Source organism: Globicephala melas, chromosome 6 (genome assembly GCF_963455315.2).
Source record: "Globicephala melas chromosome 6, mGloMel1.2, whole genome shotgun sequence".
In the NCBI taxonomy this organism is placed as follows: domain Eukaryota; kingdom Metazoa; phylum Chordata; class Mammalia; order Artiodactyla; family Delphinidae; genus Globicephala; species Globicephala melas.
Genome location: NC_083319.1, coordinates 20,897,102 through 20,918,097, shown reverse-complemented (window position 1 = coordinate 20,918,097; position 20,996 = coordinate 20,897,102). Strand labels below are relative to the sequence as shown.

The following is a 20,996-nucleotide window of genomic DNA, read 5'->3' as shown; positions in this document are numbered from 1 at the left end:
TTCTGTCTCCTTAGTAAGCATCCTGTTAGTAATTTTTTTTTAAATGGAGGGCTGTTGCATTGTGAGCGAGACTACCAGTGAACTGAATCTGGACTCTATAATTCTTACTTATTGGCCAAGTAGCAGTTACTTTCAGCTCTCTCCACCCCAGGTATACAACCACTGAACTCTGGAAATAGACAATAAATTCACACCAAAAATAGAGGAATTGGCAAGAAGAAAGGATTGTATAGAGAGAATTCAAGAAGGGCTTATATGATGGCTTCTCCTTGAACGTTCAAAACACTTTTCCTTTGCTGTTCCAGGGAGGATGAGAGTGACTTTGTTTGGCTCTATCGTGCATAACTAGGAATATGTGGTATGTAGCTAAATAGTCTGTTTAATCTGATTTCAATTATAACCAAGTAGTTGCATATCCTGTGTACCTGTTAAGCTTCTGGATTATCAGCTCTACTCTCTGTTGGGTACTTCACTGTTGTTTAAGTATTAATGGGCTCTATTTCCTCCATAGTTAGCCATGAGAAGAAATTATTTTTCATTACTACCTTTGTAGTGTGTTTAAACTAATAATGAATGTTAGTGTATTAGCGTGCAACTTTCAAATATAGTGTGTTAAAGGTTTTCAGTTTTTCAAGTTGAAATTTAACCACTTGTTCCATTAAACTTGTCTTTTGTTTTGCGGGGGGTGGGTGGTTCCAAGAGATCTAGAGGGGTAGCAACTGGGTGAAAAGATTTCATCTAAGACTTTGGCCAGATGAATGTCTTGGCGGGATATACACTTCCTTACTGGGAGTATCATTGTCCAAAAGCCGTTAGCTGAGGAGCATATCCCAAGTGTGTCATTTCGTGCTAACAGTGAGACTAAACGTCATCGTCATCACTTAACAGGACGCTTAGCGCTGTCTAGACACCACCAGGCACATTCAGACATCTTGTTTAATCCTCACAGTCTTAACGAGTTAATTATTATTCCCTCTTTTACAAAAAAACTGAAGTTCAGAGAAGTTAAGTAACTTGTTCCAGGTTACCTAGTTAGTAAATGGTAGAGTCTGGTCCATCTGTGACCTTATGAGATTTCATAGGGCTTTAGTGAGTATGTTGGCAACATGGGCCAGACCGAAAAAAAAAAACAGTCCAGCCAGCGTGGCCTGTTCCCTGTACAAAGTCTGAACTTTTTAAGTGCTCTACCTTTTTTTTTAAAACACTTTGCATTTATTTTTTTGCAGCATTTATTCCCAGACCGTAAAGTTTTGTTTCTTCTGGGATATCTTTTTCTTCTGTGCAACCTCCTCTTCTGGTTTAGGAACAATCTGTTCCTTTTCAGTAAGGATCATCTCAGTGTGGCAGGGAGAGCTCATGTATGGGTTGAACCGACCATGAGCTCTGTAAATCCTGCGCGGCACCTTGGGGGCTTTGTTCACCTGGATGTGCTCAATGACCAGAGAATCTGCATCTAAGTTCAGCATTACTCTCTGCATTTTTGAGCATGTGCAGTAAAAATTCAGCACTCTTTGGGCCACTGACCCTGCATCCATCCCCACTGTTTGGCCTGGGCACACCTACCAACTCCACCATTGTAATGACGGAATGGCACACATTGCTTCTGTAAAGTGACATCCTTCAGATACTTGGTGGCTTTTCGGATGTGCATACCCTTAATGGCCTGGACGGTTTCACGAGTGTTCTTAAAGTGAACATGAAGATTTGAACTTCTTGGTCACCTCAGACCACTTACGGGGAAAGCCCACTCTACCATTTATACTGCCCTTTTGAGGAGTCACTGCATCTCTTACTCTGACTTCATGCCAAAGGGAGTTAATTTTACCACTTCTACCTTGTGAACTTGCAAGGAGCCTATAGTGTTATTCAACAGGAAACTATTTGCATCTTGGGACAGATGATACTTTGCTGTGTAGAAATGTCTTCAGCATTGCAGCATGTCTTAGCATCCCTGACCTCTAAGGCACTCACAGCCAGAAGCACAACCCACCCCTGCATCGGGTACCAGAGATTCCTAAATGCTCTCTAGAAGGACGGCACTGCCCAACGTTAGAACTGTTGAATGTGAAGACAGAAGATGCCACAATGTTAACTATATCCTTCCCTATCCCAGAAGACTCAAAGCTGTGTCTTATTTGGTGAATCAGTCACTCCAAGAGTGTTCTATTTTGACTGAAAGGCCTCCACCACATGCTAGCTGGGTGACCTTGAACAAGGTAACTAAACTTGGGGAGCATCAATTTCGTCTGCGACGAAGCCTGCTTAACTCGGAAGCAGTAGTCCCTAGTACAGAGGCAAGTGTTCTTCCCTGAACTTCCCCCGGCTCCTCTCTGTTCGTCATTGGCTCTGAGAACATGGTGAGATCATTGCCTAATTTACCCAGCACAAGAGTTAAGGAGCAAGGATGTGTAAAGAAATGAAGTCAGTGAGGAGACATCCAGTCCCAGCATTAGTATAATTATCTTCAATGGTGCAAATGGAGAGGTAGATGCTAGTCCCCTGGCAGGATATGTAGGCGGCTTTCCAATTTCGTAATGGAGAACTTTTTCTTCACAGTGGAGCTTAAGACTGTTTGGTTTTACTAAACATGAAGTATGTATGTCTTAACTATTTTGGAATATCTTGTACATTAAGACCCCTAAGAGTTTATAGAAGCTGGTTTCATTAAACTTACAAAATGTTATTTAGAGCAAATAAAACCAATTTCTGGCCTCTGAAAGCGTATTCTACAAATCCCAAAAAACAAAATGTTATCTTTTTGTGTTGGTGTTTTAACCGCTTTGAGATTGTTTCAGAGCCCTGAGCCACCAGGCAGTATTAAAAGTGAAGAAGAAATCAGGGTTTTAGATACTGCAGAGGTGGCAACCCGTAGTCAAGCAGCATCCAAATTCTATCTAGTTTTCCTTGGTTCCTAGATTCTGTCATGCAAAATGAAAACCAGAATCCCCTGCCTGCATGGCCTGGGATGGGAACTAAGGCTTTTACTCTATCCGGGGTTTCTGCCTTACGTCTTTTTTTTTCTTTTTTGGCCATGCGACACGGCATGTGGGATCTTAGTTCTCCGACCAGAGATCAAACCCGTGCCCCCTGCAGTGGAAGCACAGAGTCCTAACCACTGGGCCACCAGGGAATTCCCTGCCTTACCTCTCAAGGCCAGAATTACAATGGTTGGAGGAGGGGAATCAGAGCTCCCCCACTACCTACCAGGAGGAATAAAAATCTTTTCCTCCAAATCCCGGATTTCTTTTGATCACTGACTCTGGTTTCTTTCACCTTTAAACTTTTCTGCTCTTAACACTCCATAAACCACGCACTGACAAGAGGTCGTCTTGTACAAGAAGCAGCTGAGTGAACGTGCCCTCCTTGCTGGTAAGGACTCTGCCAGCCCTGGTTCATCCTACCCTTCTCTCCCCCTAGTTCTGACAGAGGACAAGCCAACTGGTTGTTGAATGAGTGAGTGAATGAATTAATGAATGCAGGCCATTTTTACTGGGACTGGTGGCAAAACATCCAAAGAGAAAACTGAAAGGGGAAGACAAACACATTTGCTCACAATTGAAGTTCACTTTCCAAATTTTTTAGCAACAAATAATAGAGCAACTCCAAAAAATGTGAACTGAGTTCAAAGCAGCTCCAGTAAGAATTGCAGCTTGCTGTCTGAGTGGGTCAGGTTCCTGGATGCCATCGCCCAGCCCTTTGGTACAACATGCTACGTAGCCCTGGCATCACAGATCTGCTTCTCGGCCCTTCCATGACTCGTGGTTCACACCCAGAGCTCTCTTCATATCTTTTCCCATTAGCTTTCAGAGGTTCTCATTATAGTAGGACTGTCTCCATTCCCAGAAGCAGATGCACAGCCTAGCCGATCCCTGGATTGTAAAAAAGAACAATACTACAAAGGAAGACGACCCCAAATGAGGCTCTGCAGTCCTCATACCCAGCAGCAACCAAGAAAGGCGTGGTTCTTTGTCTGGAACAGATGCTCACCCCACACCCCCAAAAAACTGCTTGGTCCAAAAGATGGAGAAGATGAGCAACAGAGTGACGCTGAGGATGACAGCCAGCAGGTAGGCAAAGATCCGGAACTGCGGGTTGCGGAAACACCCCCTCAGAGAGTCGTGGTTGGAGCTGGGGATGGGGCTGGGGATGGTGGTAGGGGCCACGTCCCGGGGGGGCCCAGTCTGGCTCCCAGGCCCGGGGCCGAGTTCCAGCGTGTAGGCCCGGGGCTGGCGCAGGAAGTAGCGGCTCTTGGGCTCATCTTTGAGACAGAGCTGGCGGCCTTCCAAGATGACGTGGTGGGGCTCCAGGCGGAGCAGGGTGAGCACTGCAGTGTCCGTGGGCAGGTCAGTGACAGGCTGTCCGGAGGCCAGCACAGTGGGCTGGCGACAGAGCGGACACAGCAGTCGGCGCCGGGCCGGAGTCACCAGGCTGAGGTGGGCCAGGCATTCCACGCAGAAGGAGTGGCAGCAGTCCAGCACTTTGGGGGTGTGGAACGTGTTGTTGAAGGGGTTCCAGCACACAGGGCACTCTGGCTCCCGGCTCTGCTTCTCCGCCATCCTCAGACCAGACACTGGGAGGTCTGGCAGGAGATGTCCTGGCAGAAAGGGAAAAGGAGCAAAGGAACACCCATTAAGCTCCGTGCCTGTATTGGCCCTAGGCTGTGTCCTGTGGGTTGTTAAAAGGTATTATCGCCCACATTTCACTGATGAAAAAACTTAGGTTCAAAAGGTGAAGTGAAATGAACTTATCTACAAAACCGAAATAGAGTTACAAATGTAGAAAACAAACTTATGGTTACCAGGGGGTAAGGGGGGGACAGATAAATTGAGAGATTGAGATTGACATATACACATTACTATATATAAAATAGATAATTAATAAGGACCTACTATATAGCACAGGGAACTCAATACTCTGTAATGGCCTATATGGGAAAAGAGTCTAAAAAAAGGATGGATATATGTATATGTATAACTGATTCACTTTGCTGTACACCTGAAACTAACAGGTGTAAATCAACTATACCCCAATAAAAATTAAAAAAAAAAAAATGAAGCGATTGTTTCAGATCGCCCAGTCCCTAAGCCGTAGAATTAGGTGTGGTGCTCCTGCAGCATCCCCTCTACCGGGCCCAGGCCTCAGGCACCCCACGATCATCGAGCTCCCTCAAGGAGACGGCACCCTGGCTTTGGAAATGGATAAAAATGCTCCTTGTGCTGCACGTGATTGCCCTTGGCCTCTTGGGCTCCAGGGAGAGGGAGAGGAGCCACAGTCAGTGCTTCCTGCTACAGGGCAAATATTTCCTTCCCTGCTGCCTCGGATCCTGACTAGCCCAGAGATAGGCTTTGTGAATTCCCTGGTCTATCCCTCCTCTGGGGGCAAATGCCAGGCCCTCTCTCCCTCCTCCCCTTGGGCGGCAGGGCCAATCCTCAGTGCCACTGGCCCAGTCTTTGTGCAGGGCACTGCACTGGCCTGGCAAGGGGGCCTCTGGGAAGGCTTTTCCCCTTGACCTGGAAACATGGAGAGGCTCCCCTGCCCAGATCAGCCCTTCCAGAACCTCCTCCCGAAGTTTGGCCTCCCCTGGCTCCTCCCCCACACACACACTTTGTCCTAGAAACTCCCAGAGCACCCACCTGGCCTTCCTTGGCACTACGGCTGTCAGGCAGACTACCCTGAAGGGCCTGAGGCTCCAGCCTCTTCCCCTCCAGAATCTGCAAAGCTTTGGGAGACTGCCTTCTCACCACCAACCCCGGGGCACGTCTCCATAGCAGCGTCCACGCAGCACCTGGAGCTGCCAGGTAGCCCAGGCGGCAGTCTCCTGAGCACACCTGCCTGCAGCGAAGGCCAGAGAGCTGCCCAGGTGGCGGGTAGTGAGGTGAGGGACCCGTGTTCCCCTGGGGCGTGGCAAACAACCAACCCTGGAAGCCTAGTTATCTGTGAGATTGTGGGCGGTCTCTTCAAGACCTGGGATCCCTGGCCTGGAAAGGCAGGGGTGGCAATTTCCTTCTTCTACATTGTGGAGAGGGTAAGTGAGCCTTCTGGGCTTCCTCTCTCCCGGGCCCTCATTTCTTTTCTAAAATGGCTGAAACCTCCTTCTCAAACAAAGGGGCTGCCTGCCCTGCCCTTCAATTGCTATGAAATTCACCTGCTGCACAGCCTAAAGTCTCTGAATACTCTCTGAATATCAGATTCAACAAGTCCTCTCCCATCCCCTTCCGATCACTTAATGTGCCCAAGGAGCTACACCCAGAACATGTGAGCCCGGCTGCCTTCTTTGTCCTTAGATGACACAGATGGTCAGCCTGGCAGGCACTGACCGCTGAGATCTTGGAGTCCAAGACTCAGCCCTCCCACCACCCTTGGGACTTAAAAGCGGGAGTCAGGGAGGAGGACCGCTCCAGCCCCACATCCCTATTTCACCCAGAAACACTTGACTTATATTGGTCATCTGAACAAGTTGAAGACTTGAGCTTCTGAGGAAAAAGAAGTTTAAAAACCTCTTCTCCATCCTAACCACTCACTTTGCAGATGGGAGGCAAGAAGTGACTCTCACCCAAGGTCACCCACTAGTTAGTGGTGACACCTGGACTTCCAGGCCACCACCATGCTGCTGTCAGAAAGGTAGAGCCCTCAGCCATTCAGTCCACCTGCTGGATGTGTGTTATTAACTGGATAGTGAGTGTTTGCCTTTCACTAGGAGATTCCTCATGGCCAGAAGTCTCTCATGGTAGGAATCCAGGAACTGTGCAGGGGGGCCTTGGGGGTAATGAGTCTCCCTTGTGCCCCCGATATGACATCATCTACCCTGACTGAGTTGGCGCCTGCAGCAAAACCTGCTTACATTCTCACCCATGGCTTCCTGGTTTCCTTCTAGACCCTAGACCTCTGCCACTGCTTCGGGACAGGGAAGAGGAAGTGAAGACATGGAGGAGGAGGGTGGAACAGCTCTGGCTGAAGCTCGGATACTTTGCCAAAGATCCTCACCAATGAATGCCTCCCTCTGTGGACAATTCGTCCTTTCTACGAGCAGTCATTGAGTTAATGAGAGCTCGCCACATGCCAGGTGCTGTGCTAGGCACTGGGTAAATAATGGGGAACAAAATAGACATGGTCTTTGACCTCATGACATTTAGAGTCTAGTGAGGGAAAGAGACATTTAATGAGTAATGGGCAATAAATACACAATTTTAATTAATACTATAAAGGACAAAAAGGAAAATGGGCTTAGGGGACTTGTTGCTTCAGGTGAGATCACCAGGGAAGCTTTCTCCAGAGAGATGATATGAAAGCCAAGACCAGAGGATGAGAAGAATCCAGCCCTGCAGGGTGGAAGAAGAGCATTCGAGCTCAAGGGAACAGCACGTGTCAAAGCCTTAAGGTGAGAAAAAGCTCTGTCGTTGAGGAAGTGAAAGGAGGCCGGGTGACTGGGGTGTAGTGGGTGGGTCTGGATGGAGAAGTGGCTTTTAAGAAGCCAGAGAGGCTGCCCTGGAGGCTGGGGGATGCATCTGGGTTTTATTCTAGGGCTGAGCGTGTGTGTATGTATGTGCTTGCCGGCAGGGTTCGGGGGTTGGGGGGGGTGACCTGATCCTATTTCCATTTTTTTTTTTTTTGCGGTACACGGGCCTCTCACTGCTGTGGCCTCTCCTGTTGCGGAGCACAGGCTCCGGACGCGCAGGCTCAGCGGCCATGGCTCACGGGCCCAGCCGCTCTGTGGCATGTGGGATCTTCCCGGACCGGGGCATGAACCCGTGTCCCCTGCATCGGCAGGCAGACTCTCAACCACTGAGCCACCAGGGAAGCCCCTGTTTCCATTTTTAAAGCAACATTCCAGCTGCAGAGCAGAAGACAGAGTGAAAGGGATGAGTGGAAATGGAAGACCAGTTAGGGGCTCTAGCCATGGTCCAGGTTGGGATGGTGGGGCTTGATGCATGTGAGGTGTTGGTGGAGAAGATCAAAGGGATGGGTGAAAGATATCTTTGCAGATGCAATTAAATATACTTTCCAAGAAGCAGTGGACAGCATAGATTCTAGAACCAGGTTGTCAAGGCTATTGACCCCCAACACACTGCTTGTTAGGGCTGTGATTCCAAGTGAACTGTTTAACCTCTCTGTTCTTCAGTTTCTTCTGAAGAGGAAGTTAAAAGTGGTGCCTCAGAGGGTAAAGCTCTTAGACAGAGCCTGGCACCCAGTAAAGACTATATATGAGGTGGTTGCATTATCCCTGCAAATGGATTTGAGAGAGAGGAAGGCTCCAGGCTGACTTTGAGGCCATGAAATTTTCTGCATTGAGCTTTGAGGAGCCCCTGAATTCCAGAGTGTGTCAGAAGCAGACCTTTAGTATTTATCAAAGGCCTTAAAATATACATAACCTTGATTCAGCAGTTCCCCCACTGGTAATTTATCCTGTGGAAATAATCCAGGACCTGTGCCAAGATTTGAGTAGAAAGCACGGCTCTAATGGTTAAAAATTGAAAACTGCCTAATTATCCAATAGTAGGACACTTATTAAATAAATTCTGCTCCATCCATACAAAGAGACATTCTGCAGCCTTTAAATGATGTGATAAAACATCTATTGATATGGAAATACATTCATGACATGTCATTAAGTGAAAAGAACCAGTAATAAAACCATATTACAGGGCTTCCCTGGTGGCACAGTAGCTGAGAGTCCGCCTGCCGATGCAGGGGACACGGGTTCGTGCCCCAGTCCGGGAAGATCCCACATGTCGTGGAGCGGCTGGGCCTGTGAGCCATGGCCGCTGGGCCTGCGCGTCTGGAACCTGTGCTCCGCAACGGGAGAGGCCACAACAGTGAGAGGCCCGTGTACCGCAAAAAAACCCCAAAAAAACCCCCAACATATTACAGTATGATCTAATTTTTCAATATATGTGTGCAATGGGAAAAAATGTGTGGAAAAACAAACACTGAAATGTCAACAGTGGTTGTCTCTGGGGGTAAGATTATAGGTTTGTTAGTTTGTTTGTTTTTCATTCTCTTGCCTGAAAATTTGAACTTTATTCTAACTTTATTGCACTAAGCTTACTACCCTTAAAGATCTTCCCCTCCCCACAAAGCAGGCTTCTGTTTTCTGAAGTTCCATGGCCAAAGCTGTAAAGGGATGCTCAAGAGGAGGGATGATCACTGTTGAATCAGCACCTGGGCCCTTATCTGCCATGGTCACCTCAGGCCTTGTCTGTGGCTTCAGAGTCTGTCGCCAGGAGGGACTCTGGCCACTTAACCACCAACGACTCACTCTCAAGCCAGGACATCCCAATACCACCCCAAAGACATCGCCTCAGTCTGTGAGCAGGTCAGTCAGCCAAATATCCATTGTCTGTAGCATCACCCCAATACTTTCAACCTCCAGAGGAGAGAGGTGAAGAACTAGCATTTTTATAGGACTTCCCAGTTTACAAAGGGCCTCAGTCCTGGCCGGGGTCTAAGTGTGGTAACTCACATCTTGATGGTATAATTTGCCTTTTGCAATTTTTTTTTCCATTTGCATAGACCATTTGATTCTGTAAAACCACCCTCTGAAGGAAGCAGGATCAGGAGTCGACAGTGTGCAGCTATGGAACCAGACTTTTTTGCTGTGAGGTCTTAGACAAATGGCTTAACCTCTCCGAGCTTTGTTTTCCTCTGTAATATAGGCTAATGATCTCACCTTATGAGCTTGCTGTGAGGAGGGGATAATGACTGTTACGTGCCCAGCAAAGCACAGCAGATGCTCAATACACAGGTAGCATGCTATTTTTACATTCATTTTATAGATGGGAACATCAAGGCTCAGAATGGTGAAGTGACTTGCCCAGGGCTTCACAGCTAAAGAATGGCTGAGCTTGAAAGATGATCCCAGGAGCCCTGCCTCCCAGGACAGCGTTCACCCGGTCGGTGGACGATGCTGCCTCTCAGGATGCAGGGCCCTGTGAGCCGTCCCTCCACGACCCTCCCTGGTTCCTTACCTGCTCCCTTGGTGCCTCCTCCACCTCCTCCAGCTCCTTTGCCTAGCACGGCCCTGCAGCATGTGCTCTGGGCTCTGACTTCTCCCGGCCTGGTTTCCAGGCAGCTGTGGGCGTGCCTCATTTGCATGGTCTTCAGGAAGCTCTTGGCCAGCTCTCCATCTCAGGACTTTCTCTCCTTCCCTCTGCTGCCTTTGGACTGTCTGAGCCTACCAGGGACAGCCTGGAAGCTTTGGTTTCATCTTCCTCCTGTGAGTCACTCTTGCTTTCTCTCTAAGGGGGTCGAAGTCCACTCATCTTTGCAGGCCTCTGTTCTGCACCCGGTTGGTCTCCTGCATCACCTCTGACTGCACCGCCTTGGCTCACACACAGCCTTATGGGCAGTTGACAGGCAGGCAGGTTGTCTCTGATGCCACTTCTGCCCTTCGGCGCAGATCGACCCTTTCCTACTCTGCGCCCTGCAACTAAAATACAAAGGGCACTTGCAAAATATTGAGAAAATTATTTAATCCAAAAGAAAAACCATTAGGGGAGAGTCACTGAAGCATAAGCCTGAAGAGCCTGGGTTCTCGATCAAGTCAGATTTCTGGGTCAGAGTCAAGTCCTCGCTCAGAATCCAGACTCTACTTACTAGTGATGGAGACTTGAGCAAATTAATTTCTCTAAATATTATTTTTCTCAGCTGAAAATGGGCATAATAATTTTACCTATTTGATCCACAGGTTAAATGAGATAATGCATGCAGAGATCATAACACAGTGCCTGGTACACAGTAACATGCAGTAAATGTTAACTATTATCAAGAGATGATCAGGCAAATCACAGAAAAAGAAATACAGGTGGAATATATATGTAATTGTTCAACCTCATTTATAATTAGAGAAATTCAGATTTTAAATAAGATACTGCTATTTTTCCTATCAGACTGACAAACATTAACATAATATTAGCTAAAGCCCGCTGCTATCATTAAAAGTAATAATAGCAGTTTATGTGCTTTATTAAATGCTTCTGATCTGGGGCAATGAATCCTCCCAACACTCCCACAAGGCGCAATATGGATCACATAAAATAAATGACTTGTCCTTACTCTTCCACAGATAAGGAATCAGAAGCTCAAAGCAAGTAAGGGGTTTACCCAAGAGCTCATGAGAAGCAAGTTAAAGAGCTGGGACTGCAAGTATGACTCTGAAATCTGTGCCGTTGCCTCACTGTCTCCCAAAAGTGTGTTCATACGATCCATCTTTTGTTCCCTCTCCTATTCTCTGTACATATGGTCCTCTTCTTTTATTCCTTTACTGACCATTTAAATTGGGGTTTGGAGAATAAACAGAAATAAATGTATTTTAGGATGTAATCAAATGCCCTAGTCCCCTTATTTTGTGTTTTAAAATTTTTATTTTAGAAGAGGTAATACATTTGCATGTTCAGCACAAGAGGTTTCATTTTGCAACGAAAAGTTGTTCTCCCAGCTACCTAATTTCCCTAAAAATTAAGGAATTATGCCATCAGTTTCTTGTGTATCTTTCCAAAGACGCTTTATGAATACACAAGCAAAACTCCTATGTCAAAATATCTATGTATCCCTGTCCCTCCTTTTTACACAAATGTGCATTTGGTATACATGGCTCTACACCTCGCTTTTTGCACTTAACGATGTATCTGAGATATCATTCTGTATTAGTGCATAAAGAGCTTTTTCAGTTTTTTAATGGTTGTATCATATTTCATTGAATGGCTGTACCACAGATTACTTAACCATTCGCTTATTGATCTAATCCCTTCATTTGTTGTTGTTTGGTTTTTTTTTTTTTGGCCGCACCTCAAGGCATGCGGGATCTTAGTTCCCTGAACTGGGATTGAACCCGGGCCCCCTGCAGTGGAAGCGCTGAGTCCTAACCAGTGGACAGCCAGGAAGTTCCCCTAATCCCTTCATTTTAAATATATAAATATTGGCTGGAAAAATAAATGCCAAAATGATTGCAGGATTTAGATTAGCCTTGAATTGTCTGAAAAATAGCTGTGTTCTTTGGGAAGTTGTAGATCCCTAACAAAGACCTCTAAGCATTTTTCCTCTTTCTGATTAGGAGACAGAGGGATGCCTCAAGGCATGACCTGGTGGCCTGGAATTCCCTCTCAGACCTAGAACGCCCTGCTTTCCAGTATCACTTCTGGTTAACTAAGGTTAGTGAGAATTCAAGACACTGATTCAGCCCAAAGGATCTGGTTCGTATTTGAGAGTTTGGAAGCCATGCTTTCTGGTTTGGCAACTCATGCGAACCATGAAGAAGTTTATACACTTTTACGTAATAATATAATTCCCTGTAAGTATCCAAAAGGTATGTGTGATATTGTGATTTATAATAAGAAATATATGTGTATTTGGCCTTCATTCTATTCCTGGCCTGGGATTGAACACACGCTCCCTGTGGTGGACGCGTGAAGTCTTAACCACTGGACCGCTAGGGAAGTCCCTTATTTAAAATGCTATTGCAGAAGAATTTTTATTGATCTGTGAAAATGGTCACAATATACTATAAAGGGAGGGGGGCAAAGCAGTTACAAAATGTTATATGTATGATCCAGATTTTGTAAAACAAAATTTATATATAAAGCCTGAAAGCCCATGAGACAAAATGTGCCAATGGTTATCTCTGCATGCTAAGTGTACTGGTATTGACATTTTCTTCTTAACTATATTTTCTAAACTTTTATTAATAAATATGTATTACTTTTGCAATCAGAAAATTCACTTGGAAAACAAGGAAGTCTGAGTTTTCTGCAACCCGGGAATCCAGAACTTAAAAAGAAGCAAGGAGGGTGTGTAAGAAATCAGTCAGGGCATTGCAAGCATTGACATAAAAATAAAATAACCCATGGCCCTTTCCCGGGTCACTGCTTGTCTACTGAGCAAATGCATTATCATTAATATCTCTGGGTGGTCAGGGCTAGGGAGTACTTTGCAAACAGTGGAAAATTTTCCGGGGAGATACCCAGGAGAGATAGTGAGCCATCTCAGGAATTTGAGAGTTGAACTAATTTAGTTCATGCTTCGGAGGTGAGGTCAGTCAGCTGGAAAAGCACCTCGTCTAAGCAGTACCTTGGAACCGGGTGAGTGAAGAGTCATGAGACTTGGGGAGGCCCAGCCAAGGTCGGGGATGGAGGCGGAGGGTGGCATGAACCATGCAGGGAGGAAGAGGCAGCAGAGGCAGTAAATGGGCAGCGGAGGATGGAGAAAAGGCGGTGACGAGGCAGGTTTTGGTCAGGTGATCAGTGTTGAGCGAGCTCCCACCCCCGCCAAGGGCAGGGGGCAGCTCTCCCTGTGGGGCACCACACTGTTATCACTTGGAGCCATGCCTTAGGCTTATCCGGAGGCCAGAACAGTCCCAGCAGCAGAGGCATCACCTGGAGATTGATAGGAATGCAGCAGCTCAGGCCTATTCCAGACCTACTGAATCAGAATTTGCATTTTCACTAGATCCCCAGGGGGATTCAGAGACACACTGAAGTATGAGGACTAATTTAGGAAAAATATCCCCAGTATATGCTCCTTGACTCATCCCGGGTACATTTGTCTTCAGGTTCTTAAAGACTTCTCAAGGATCTGACACCAGGAAGAAGATGTCCCAGACAGGGCTGGGTGAATCTCAGCCTGGGAATGGACACCGTCCCTCCCTCCCCATTTCCTGTGTGCAGCATCTGAGTTTGTTTTACACGTCACAATCCTCATGCAAAACCCTTGGGGCCAGATGTGTTTCAGAATTTTTCATATTTTAGGAAGATAATATGATGCATTTACCATATACTAGTGAGACCTGAGGCAGCACCTGGTAATCAAATGCATTAATATTCTGCAATTTATTTTATTTTATTAATATTCTGCAATTTATTATAAAGATTGATACCCCAAAGAATAAGCAACATCAGGTCAATTTTGGCACCAAATTTAATGAAAAAAACCTTTGTCTCCAGGGCTTCCCTGGTGGCGCAGTGGTTGAGAGTCCGCCTGCCGATGCAGGGGACACGGGTTCGTGCCCCGGTCTGGGAAGATCCCACATGCCACGGAGCGGCTGGGCCCGTGAGCCATGGCCGCTGAGCCTGCGCGTCCGGAGCCTGTGCTCCGCAACGGGAGAGGCCACAACAGTGAGAGGCCCGCATACCGCAAAAAAAAAAAAAAAAACCTTTGTCTCCAGAACGGGGGGATTTTAAGCATTGTGGATAAGGATTATGAACTGTTTTATTATTTTATTTTATTTTATTTTAAAAATGTGTCAATTGAATAAATTTAGAAACACTGATATAACACTATTTCCCAGCCCTCGTTTACCTCAGACTTAGCAGGAACTACAGGATCTAGATATTCTTTCAAATATAAAGTAGTTCACATAATTCCTTTCATCAAGCAGGTCACATCTGGCATTGTTATTCCCAGATCAATTCAAGGGATTCTGTGAGGAGTGATTGGATTTTGATGAAATTAAGAATTTATCCCAGCTAACATCAATGCGAAACATCAGAGCTAAGGCTGGACCCCAGGGCCTCCAGCTCCTAGCCCTGCGCTTTCCTCCTCTCCCTTCATCTGCCTTCCCCTCCCCTCTCTGTCCCCAGGCAGAGGGTTCCCAGGCTGAGGACACAGGACAGCAGGCCTCCTGCCTATGCCACCTGGTGTGTTTAGAAACACAGAACTGCAATTGGACGGTTCTTCCTCCAGCTGGGCTGTGAATGAAGCATCTTGTCTTCCAGTCCCCCAGACTTGCCGCCACATCAGGGTGGCAATAACTGCCCCCTGAAGGTCCTTGGAGTGAGTTGGGCCAGGCACAGCCAGGTAAGTCCTGACACTTACTCTGAAGCCTTTCTCCACATGACCCCTGCCGGGAAGACAGTGGCAAAAAGTTGCAAGAGGCCGTTTGTACAAGGAAGGGCCAGGGCAGCTTCCAGGAAGGTCTCAAAGGCCTTCTCCAAATGCCCGGAGAGAATGCTCCTGGACCAAAGTCCATCTCTGCTCTTGGAATGCTCAGCTTGCAGTACCGACAGAGGGATCCTTTCCCGGGGCTTTTAGTCGAAATCAAAAAGCCGGGCCCCTCCCCCCTCGCTGGGCTCCCGGGGCCTCATGGTTCGCACTCTTCTCTATGGCACTTTCTCATTTGTGCTCGTCTCTACATCTGTCTAGTTTCCCTTCTCTCATGGGAGTTTATTCTTTAACTTTTATTGTAGTACATGTCCAATATGGAAAAATTAGGCAACTCAGATGAATATAACACTGACACTTAGGAACAATGCTAGGCACTATTCGAGGGGCTCTACCTGAATCGTATGACATCCCTGATGACAACTCTGTGAGTAGGTGCTGCCATCATACCGTCTCCATTGCACAGATGACGGCACTGAGACGCAGATTAAGTCTCTTGCCCAAGGTCGTGAGGCTAAGGAGCGGCAGACTGGGATTTGAACCAGGCATGGTGGTGCTGGAGTCCACGCCCTAAAACCAGGCCACACTGTCACCTATAAGGAGGAAATAAACTCACCCAAAATCCTACATGCAGAGATGACCACCGAAAAAATAAAGCTCAGGATCCCAACAATGTGAATAAAGCCCTCTCCACAATAAATAAGACTGTAAAAATAACATCTTCTGGATGAGAGGCAACTCAAAGTGGTTTTTTGTAATTATATTATTGTATTCTAATTATCACATGGTTCAAACAAATGGGTCATAGAATCTTCAGTATGAAATTTGAATTATGGTTTCACAATAAGAACTTTTCTATGGATGGTAATTAGAAACAAAGAAAAATTCTTTCTGGACAAAGGTATGTTTATCATAGCCTTTCAGTGTATAGCCTTTCAGTCTCTTTATAAGTATTTTAAATGCAAAATTTTTTCATACATTATTATAAAATATGTCATACTGTTTTGTAGCCTTTCCGCTTATCTTTCCACATCATAAAATAGTCTTCTACAACCTTTTCTTCAAAATGAAAATAGTCTTGTTTTTGATCATAAAAGTGACAAAGGAAATAACAAATTTATGTATTTGCTTGTAGAATATGCATGAAATGTCTCTGAAAGAGTACAGTAGATGCTGGTAACACTGGTTACCTCTGGAGGGAGCCAGATGGAAGGCAGACGTGGATGAGAGGGAGGCTTTAATGTATAAACTCTTGCACTCTTGATTGTGACTATGTGAATGAGTTATCTATTTCAAAAATAATTAAGTTTTTAAAATGAAACTGATTCATCCTTATTACAAAAAAAAAGGCATAAAGTAGAAGATAAATTCATCTTTAAACTCAATACCCAGAGCTAACACTGTTAACATTTTTGCTCTATTTCTTCCAGAACTTCATCTATGAATGTGCAGATTTATTTTTACCAAACATAGACATATGTGCAGATACATTTTTACCAAAATGGGATGAGGCTGTATGGGGCTGTTTTGTCACCTGTGTTTTTCACTTAGGGTGAATCATGGACAACATTTCATGCAGCCCCATTTTAAATGTGTACAAGTTTATTAGTCATGTGAAGGTGGCTGGTTTCCAAAAGACTATTTCTGGATGGACTGCGAGTTCAGCACCTGAACATGCAGTGCTAGTTGACACCAGTGTTATTTTATTGGAAGACTCAGATGAAATTATGATTGTGAAAGTAGTTTGTATAGAGCATGTAAGGTTTTACTGTTAAAATTCTGGCCTCTTAACTGGAGGTGTCAGGAAGAAAGGTATAATCAAGACCAGCTGGTCCAGCTTCTTTCTAATGTTGGCCCGTGGAGCTGACACTTCCCTCGTACAGTCTTCACACTCATCTTTAAAACTGAGGCTTGCAAAGTTTAAGAGCGCAAAGTGTTAGCAAGGGTACGGAACAACGGAAACTCTGCCGAAGGTCCTCCACAGCTGGTGGGAGTGTGACCTGTGGCAAACTTTTTGGAAAAGAGGTGGTATCTACTAAAGCTGGTCATGCACTCTACCCTATGGCCCAGAATGGCCTCCCCTGGTTATACGGTGAATACAATGCCTGCATATTTCACCAGATGACATGCTAATGGAATGTTCATAGCAACACCAACTATAAGAGCCCCAAACTAGAAACAGCCATATGCCCATCAGTAGTTAAGTGGATAAATTATAATATTGTCACACAGTAGAATACTATCAAACAATGTCAAGCTATCTCACAAACATGTTGAGCCCAAGAAGCCTGACGAAAATTAAGCGCACACATTGTTCCACCTAACTCTACTGCTGGATAACAAACTGTCCCAAAACTTAGTCTTAAAACAATTTATTGTTTTTCATGATTCTGTGGGCTAGCTGCGCAGTTTCTCTTCTGATTTCATCTATGGCTGCATTCAGCTGCAGGTTTGGCAGGGCTGGAAGGTCCAAGGTGACCTTGTTCACATGTGTGGTGGTACTGGGTTCTTCTCCACAGGGCCTAGGTCACTCCCTGACATGGCAGCCTCGGAGTAGCTTTCCAAGAGGGTGAAAGTGAAGCGGCAAGCTCTCTCTAAGGCTGAGCCTCAGACTTGCATAGCATTCGTTCTTCTGCATTCTGTTGGTCAAACCAAGTCAAAGGCTGTCACAGATTCAAGGGCTGGGAAAATAGATCCCAGCTATTAATGAGAAGTTACTTTGCGAAGGGTCACACATACAGGGATGGGAGAAGCTTGTGGCCATATCTTCCGTCTACTACAATATGATTCTACTTATATAAAGTAGAAAAGCAGACAAAACCGATTTATGCTGTTATAAATCCCTTGGCTGATAGTTCTGAAGGGGAGTATGAGGGAGGCCATCTGCGTTCCTGGATGTATTATGCTGCTTCATCTAGGTTACTAGAGTGTGTTCAGTTTAAGAAAATTCTGCCAGCTATAAACTTAAGACATATGAAACTCTGTGATGGCTAAACTTGAATTAAAAGTTTATATGTGTGTGTGTGTGTGTGTGTGTGTGTGTGTGTGTGTGGCTTAAAAAGAATGAAGTTCTCTTTCAAGTCACAGTACAGCTGGTCAGGCTGTTGGAACAGCTCAGCTCCTGGAGGTTATTTGGGGCCCCAGGTTCCTTCTTTCTTCTTGTTGCATCATCTTGTCCTAATCTGAATAGCTGAAGCCGTTGCTGGCAGTCTGCATCCCACCTAGTGGGAAGGGACTCAGAGGGGAAATCCTGGACAAACATACTCCTTTTGATCTAATAGGGTGGAAGTTACATCACTTCCAATCACACTCCACTGAAACCAACTTATTCTTATGGCTGTGCCTAGCTGGGAATGCTGTCTTAGCTGGACTGCCCGTGCTAAGAAGTGCCCATTGCAGGAACAACTAACAGTCTGCTGTGTTTTAATGATGAAGCTGTTCTTTGATAATTATGCTTTAAAAAGGCCATTCAGAAAAAGCTAAGTTCCTTTATCTCAGTGTTAAAAGATTAAAAAAAACAAGTGGGGGCTTCCCTGGTGGTTCAGTGGTTAAGAATCCGCCTTCCAATGCAGGGGACGTGGGTTCAATCCCTGGTTGGGAGCTAAGATCCCACATGCTGCGGGGCAACTAAGCCCCCTGCGCCTCAACTACTGAGCCTGCGTGCTCTAGAGCCCGTGAGCCACAACTAGAGAGCCCTAGCACCACGACTAGAGAGATGCCTGTGCCGCAACAAAGAGCCCGCACCCTGCAACGAAAGATCCCGTGTGCTGCAACTAAGACACGGTGCAGCCAAATAAATAAATAAATATTAAAAAAACAAGTGACCTGAGTTCTATACTTGCCATTCCTGTGTCAAAATGAAGGCTGTTACAGACTGAAAACAACACGTCTCTCAATACCAGTGCTGAAAACACACATGTGAAGGTACATTTCTGCTGCTACAGCTAAAAGATCGGACATTATTTCTGTTTCAATGACTGTAAACTCAGAACTCCTGGGGAACCTTCTTTAATAATCACTGTTCAGGAAGATAGTGATAATGGGGACTTGTCTGATACTTGGGGATACCGATGATATTCACTGCATCACAGTACTTGCTGGTAGCTATTTTAAAGAAAATAATCACTCTTTTCCAGGTTATTTTTAACCTTTAGTAAAAATAAATGTCCTCTTATAAGCCACCAAAAAATAAATTAAAAGGTCATTAATAATCACCATGCATTTTTCCTTAAATATATAAATATTTTCAACTTATATAAGTAAATATATAATTTTTTTAAAAAATTTAATTGGCCAGATTCCAAGGGTTTATATACTTTCCTAGAAAAAACTTGGACTTCCCTGGTGGTCCAGTGATAAAGACTCCACGCTTCCACTGCAGGGAACGTGGGTTTGATCCCTGGTAGGGGGACTAAGATCCTGCACGCCACGCACCGTGGCCAAAAAAGGAAAAAAAAAAAAGAAAAAGTCAAGTGTCTTTGGAAAATTCCTTTATATGGTTTTAGAGGAATAGCCTCTAAAATGAAGTGTTCAATGCACAAATGAATGCATTTTAGCAGCCTGTATCTTAGGTGCTGAGAGTACCTGATTAGAGCATACAAGACTGAAAAATCCTATAATACATTTGGATTTATTAATCTATTTTCTACTTAAAATGCACAGATAAGGAATTTTTATAGCAAGCATGTATAGAGTGTAGGGAAACATTTATTTATTTTTATTTACCTTTGGCTGCGTTGGGTCTTTGTTGCTGCATGCAGGCTTTCTCCAGTTGTGGCGAGCGGGGGCTACTCTTCATTGTACTGCACGGGCTTCTCATTGTGGTGGCTTCTCTTGTTGCGGAGCTCGGGCTCTAGGCACATGGGCTTCAGTAGTTGTGGCGCATGGGCTTAGTTGCTCCACGGCATGTGGGATCTTCCCGGACCAGGGCTCGAACCCGTGTCCCCTGCGTTGGCAGGCAGATTCTTAACCACTGCGCCACCAGGGAAGCCTGGGAAACAATTTTATTGGTAATAGAACTGGGCTACTTCATCAGAGCCCTTCTATTTTCTCACATATATTCCTGCTGTTCCCCTTTCCTGGGACCCCTCCCAACCACTCCCTTGGATTTTCTGTCTTCCTTCTAGAAGAAAGGCTAACCTGTAGCGCTAATAGTTCAGGATTTGCTAGGACTTTCCCCGAGACACCTGTCTACTGCTCCCAGGCACCTGGCCAGGAGGATCTCCTTGGAGCCAAAAAGTTAATAACTGGTCCAGAAAATACACAATGTCATGGCCTACAAATTTCTAAAATGAACTTTCTGACATCATGCAGAGGCAAAGGGGTGAGGAGGAAAGTCAGGCAGACCCAGGCCCAGATCTCAGTTCTCCCCTTCTTCCCCACGCGTGTAACCTCGGGCAGAGGACTGGATGTCCCTGGGCCTCAGCTTCCTCATCTGTGACATGAGAATAACACAACTGCAGTGAGGATACATGTATTCAGCCACCTGTAGGTGCTCAACGATGCAGCTTCCTCTCCCACCACCCACTTTGTCCTTTCAGAGCTCAAAGATCCATAACTTAGGGAATCACAGGGAAGCTGAACAGTGGCTAAAGGTTTAGAAAATACCATCTAAGGAGAACGGGTGAAGGAGTGGTAAATGTGTTGTGTGAGCGTTTAGTCTGGACAGAGCGGGTGCTAAGGAGCTGCGGCTGCCATTTGTAAGCACCCACTAGCTTGCCTGACATTTAACACAGTTGAATCCTTGGAACAGCCCCGTAAAAAACGTCTGATTATGAAGCTCCATATTATAAGTGAGGAAACAGGTTTTATAACTTTCCCAAGATCATCCAGCTGCATGGGGAAATGGAGAGTCCAATTCAGGTCTGACGCTTTGCACGAGCTTAAGATTCTCCTGCCTCGTGACTGGAGGCAGCGTGGGGGAGGTGGCCCCAAAGAGGAGCAGGAGGGGACAAGGAAGATGGCTGTCAGCCACTGGTATCAGGGACAGGCAGGGGCCAGAGAGGACGAATGCTAAATCTTTCTTTGGGACTCATCAGAAAGGGACTCTCCAGGCCTCAGCTGCCTTAGGTATGGACCTGCCTGATTGCAGGAGTGACTGTTTCCTGGAGGAAAGCAGGCTTGTG

The 20,996-nt window shown here is 45.7% G+C and overlaps 1 protein-coding gene and 1 long non-coding RNA gene across 3 annotated transcripts; one reads left to right on the top strand and one right to left on the bottom strand.

Moving 5' to 3' along the window:
* The first annotated feature begins 2,882 nt into the window (after positions 1–2,882).
* On the top strand, positions 2,883–12,163 carry LOC132597471 (uncharacterized). The gene is made up of 5 exons (XR_011377520.1): positions 2,883–4,067; positions 6,875–7,378; positions 9,081–10,213; positions 11,063–11,142; positions 12,050–12,163. It is a non-coding gene; the product is annotated as an uncharacterized lncRNA (long non-coding RNA).
* On the bottom strand, positions 3,467–20,990 carry RNF183 (ring finger protein 183). 2 transcript variants are annotated; one of them, XM_030858969.2, is made up of 3 exons: positions 19,597–20,990; positions 9,966–10,426; positions 3,467–4,594 (listed from the first exon to the last, which is right to left on the bottom strand). In XM_030858969.2, exons 2-3 carry the CDS (start codon positions 10,090–10,092, stop codon positions 3,984–3,986), a joined length of 738 nt encoding a protein of 245 aa, XP_030714829.1. In that variant the 5' UTR covers positions 10,093–10,426; positions 19,597–20,990; the 3' UTR covers positions 3,467–3,983. The 2 variants fall into 2 exon arrangements, with proteins under 2 accessions (XP_030714829.1, XP_060156576.1); XM_060300593.1 differs by lacking the exon at positions 9,966–10,426.
* Positions 20,991–20,996: the final 6 nt, after the last annotated feature.

What these genes read in the sequence shown, in the direction of transcription:
- RNF183 (XM_030858969.2), bottom strand. Translation starts at nt 10,092, where the DNA reads ATGCAAATGAGGCACGCCCACAGCTGCCTGGAAACCAGGCCGGGAGAA. An exon ending in AGGAGGCACCAAGGGAGCAG is followed by an intron (nt 4,595 to 9,965) that starts GTAAGGAACCAG and finishes CCTTTCTGCCAG; the next exon opens with GACATCTCCTGCCAGACCTC.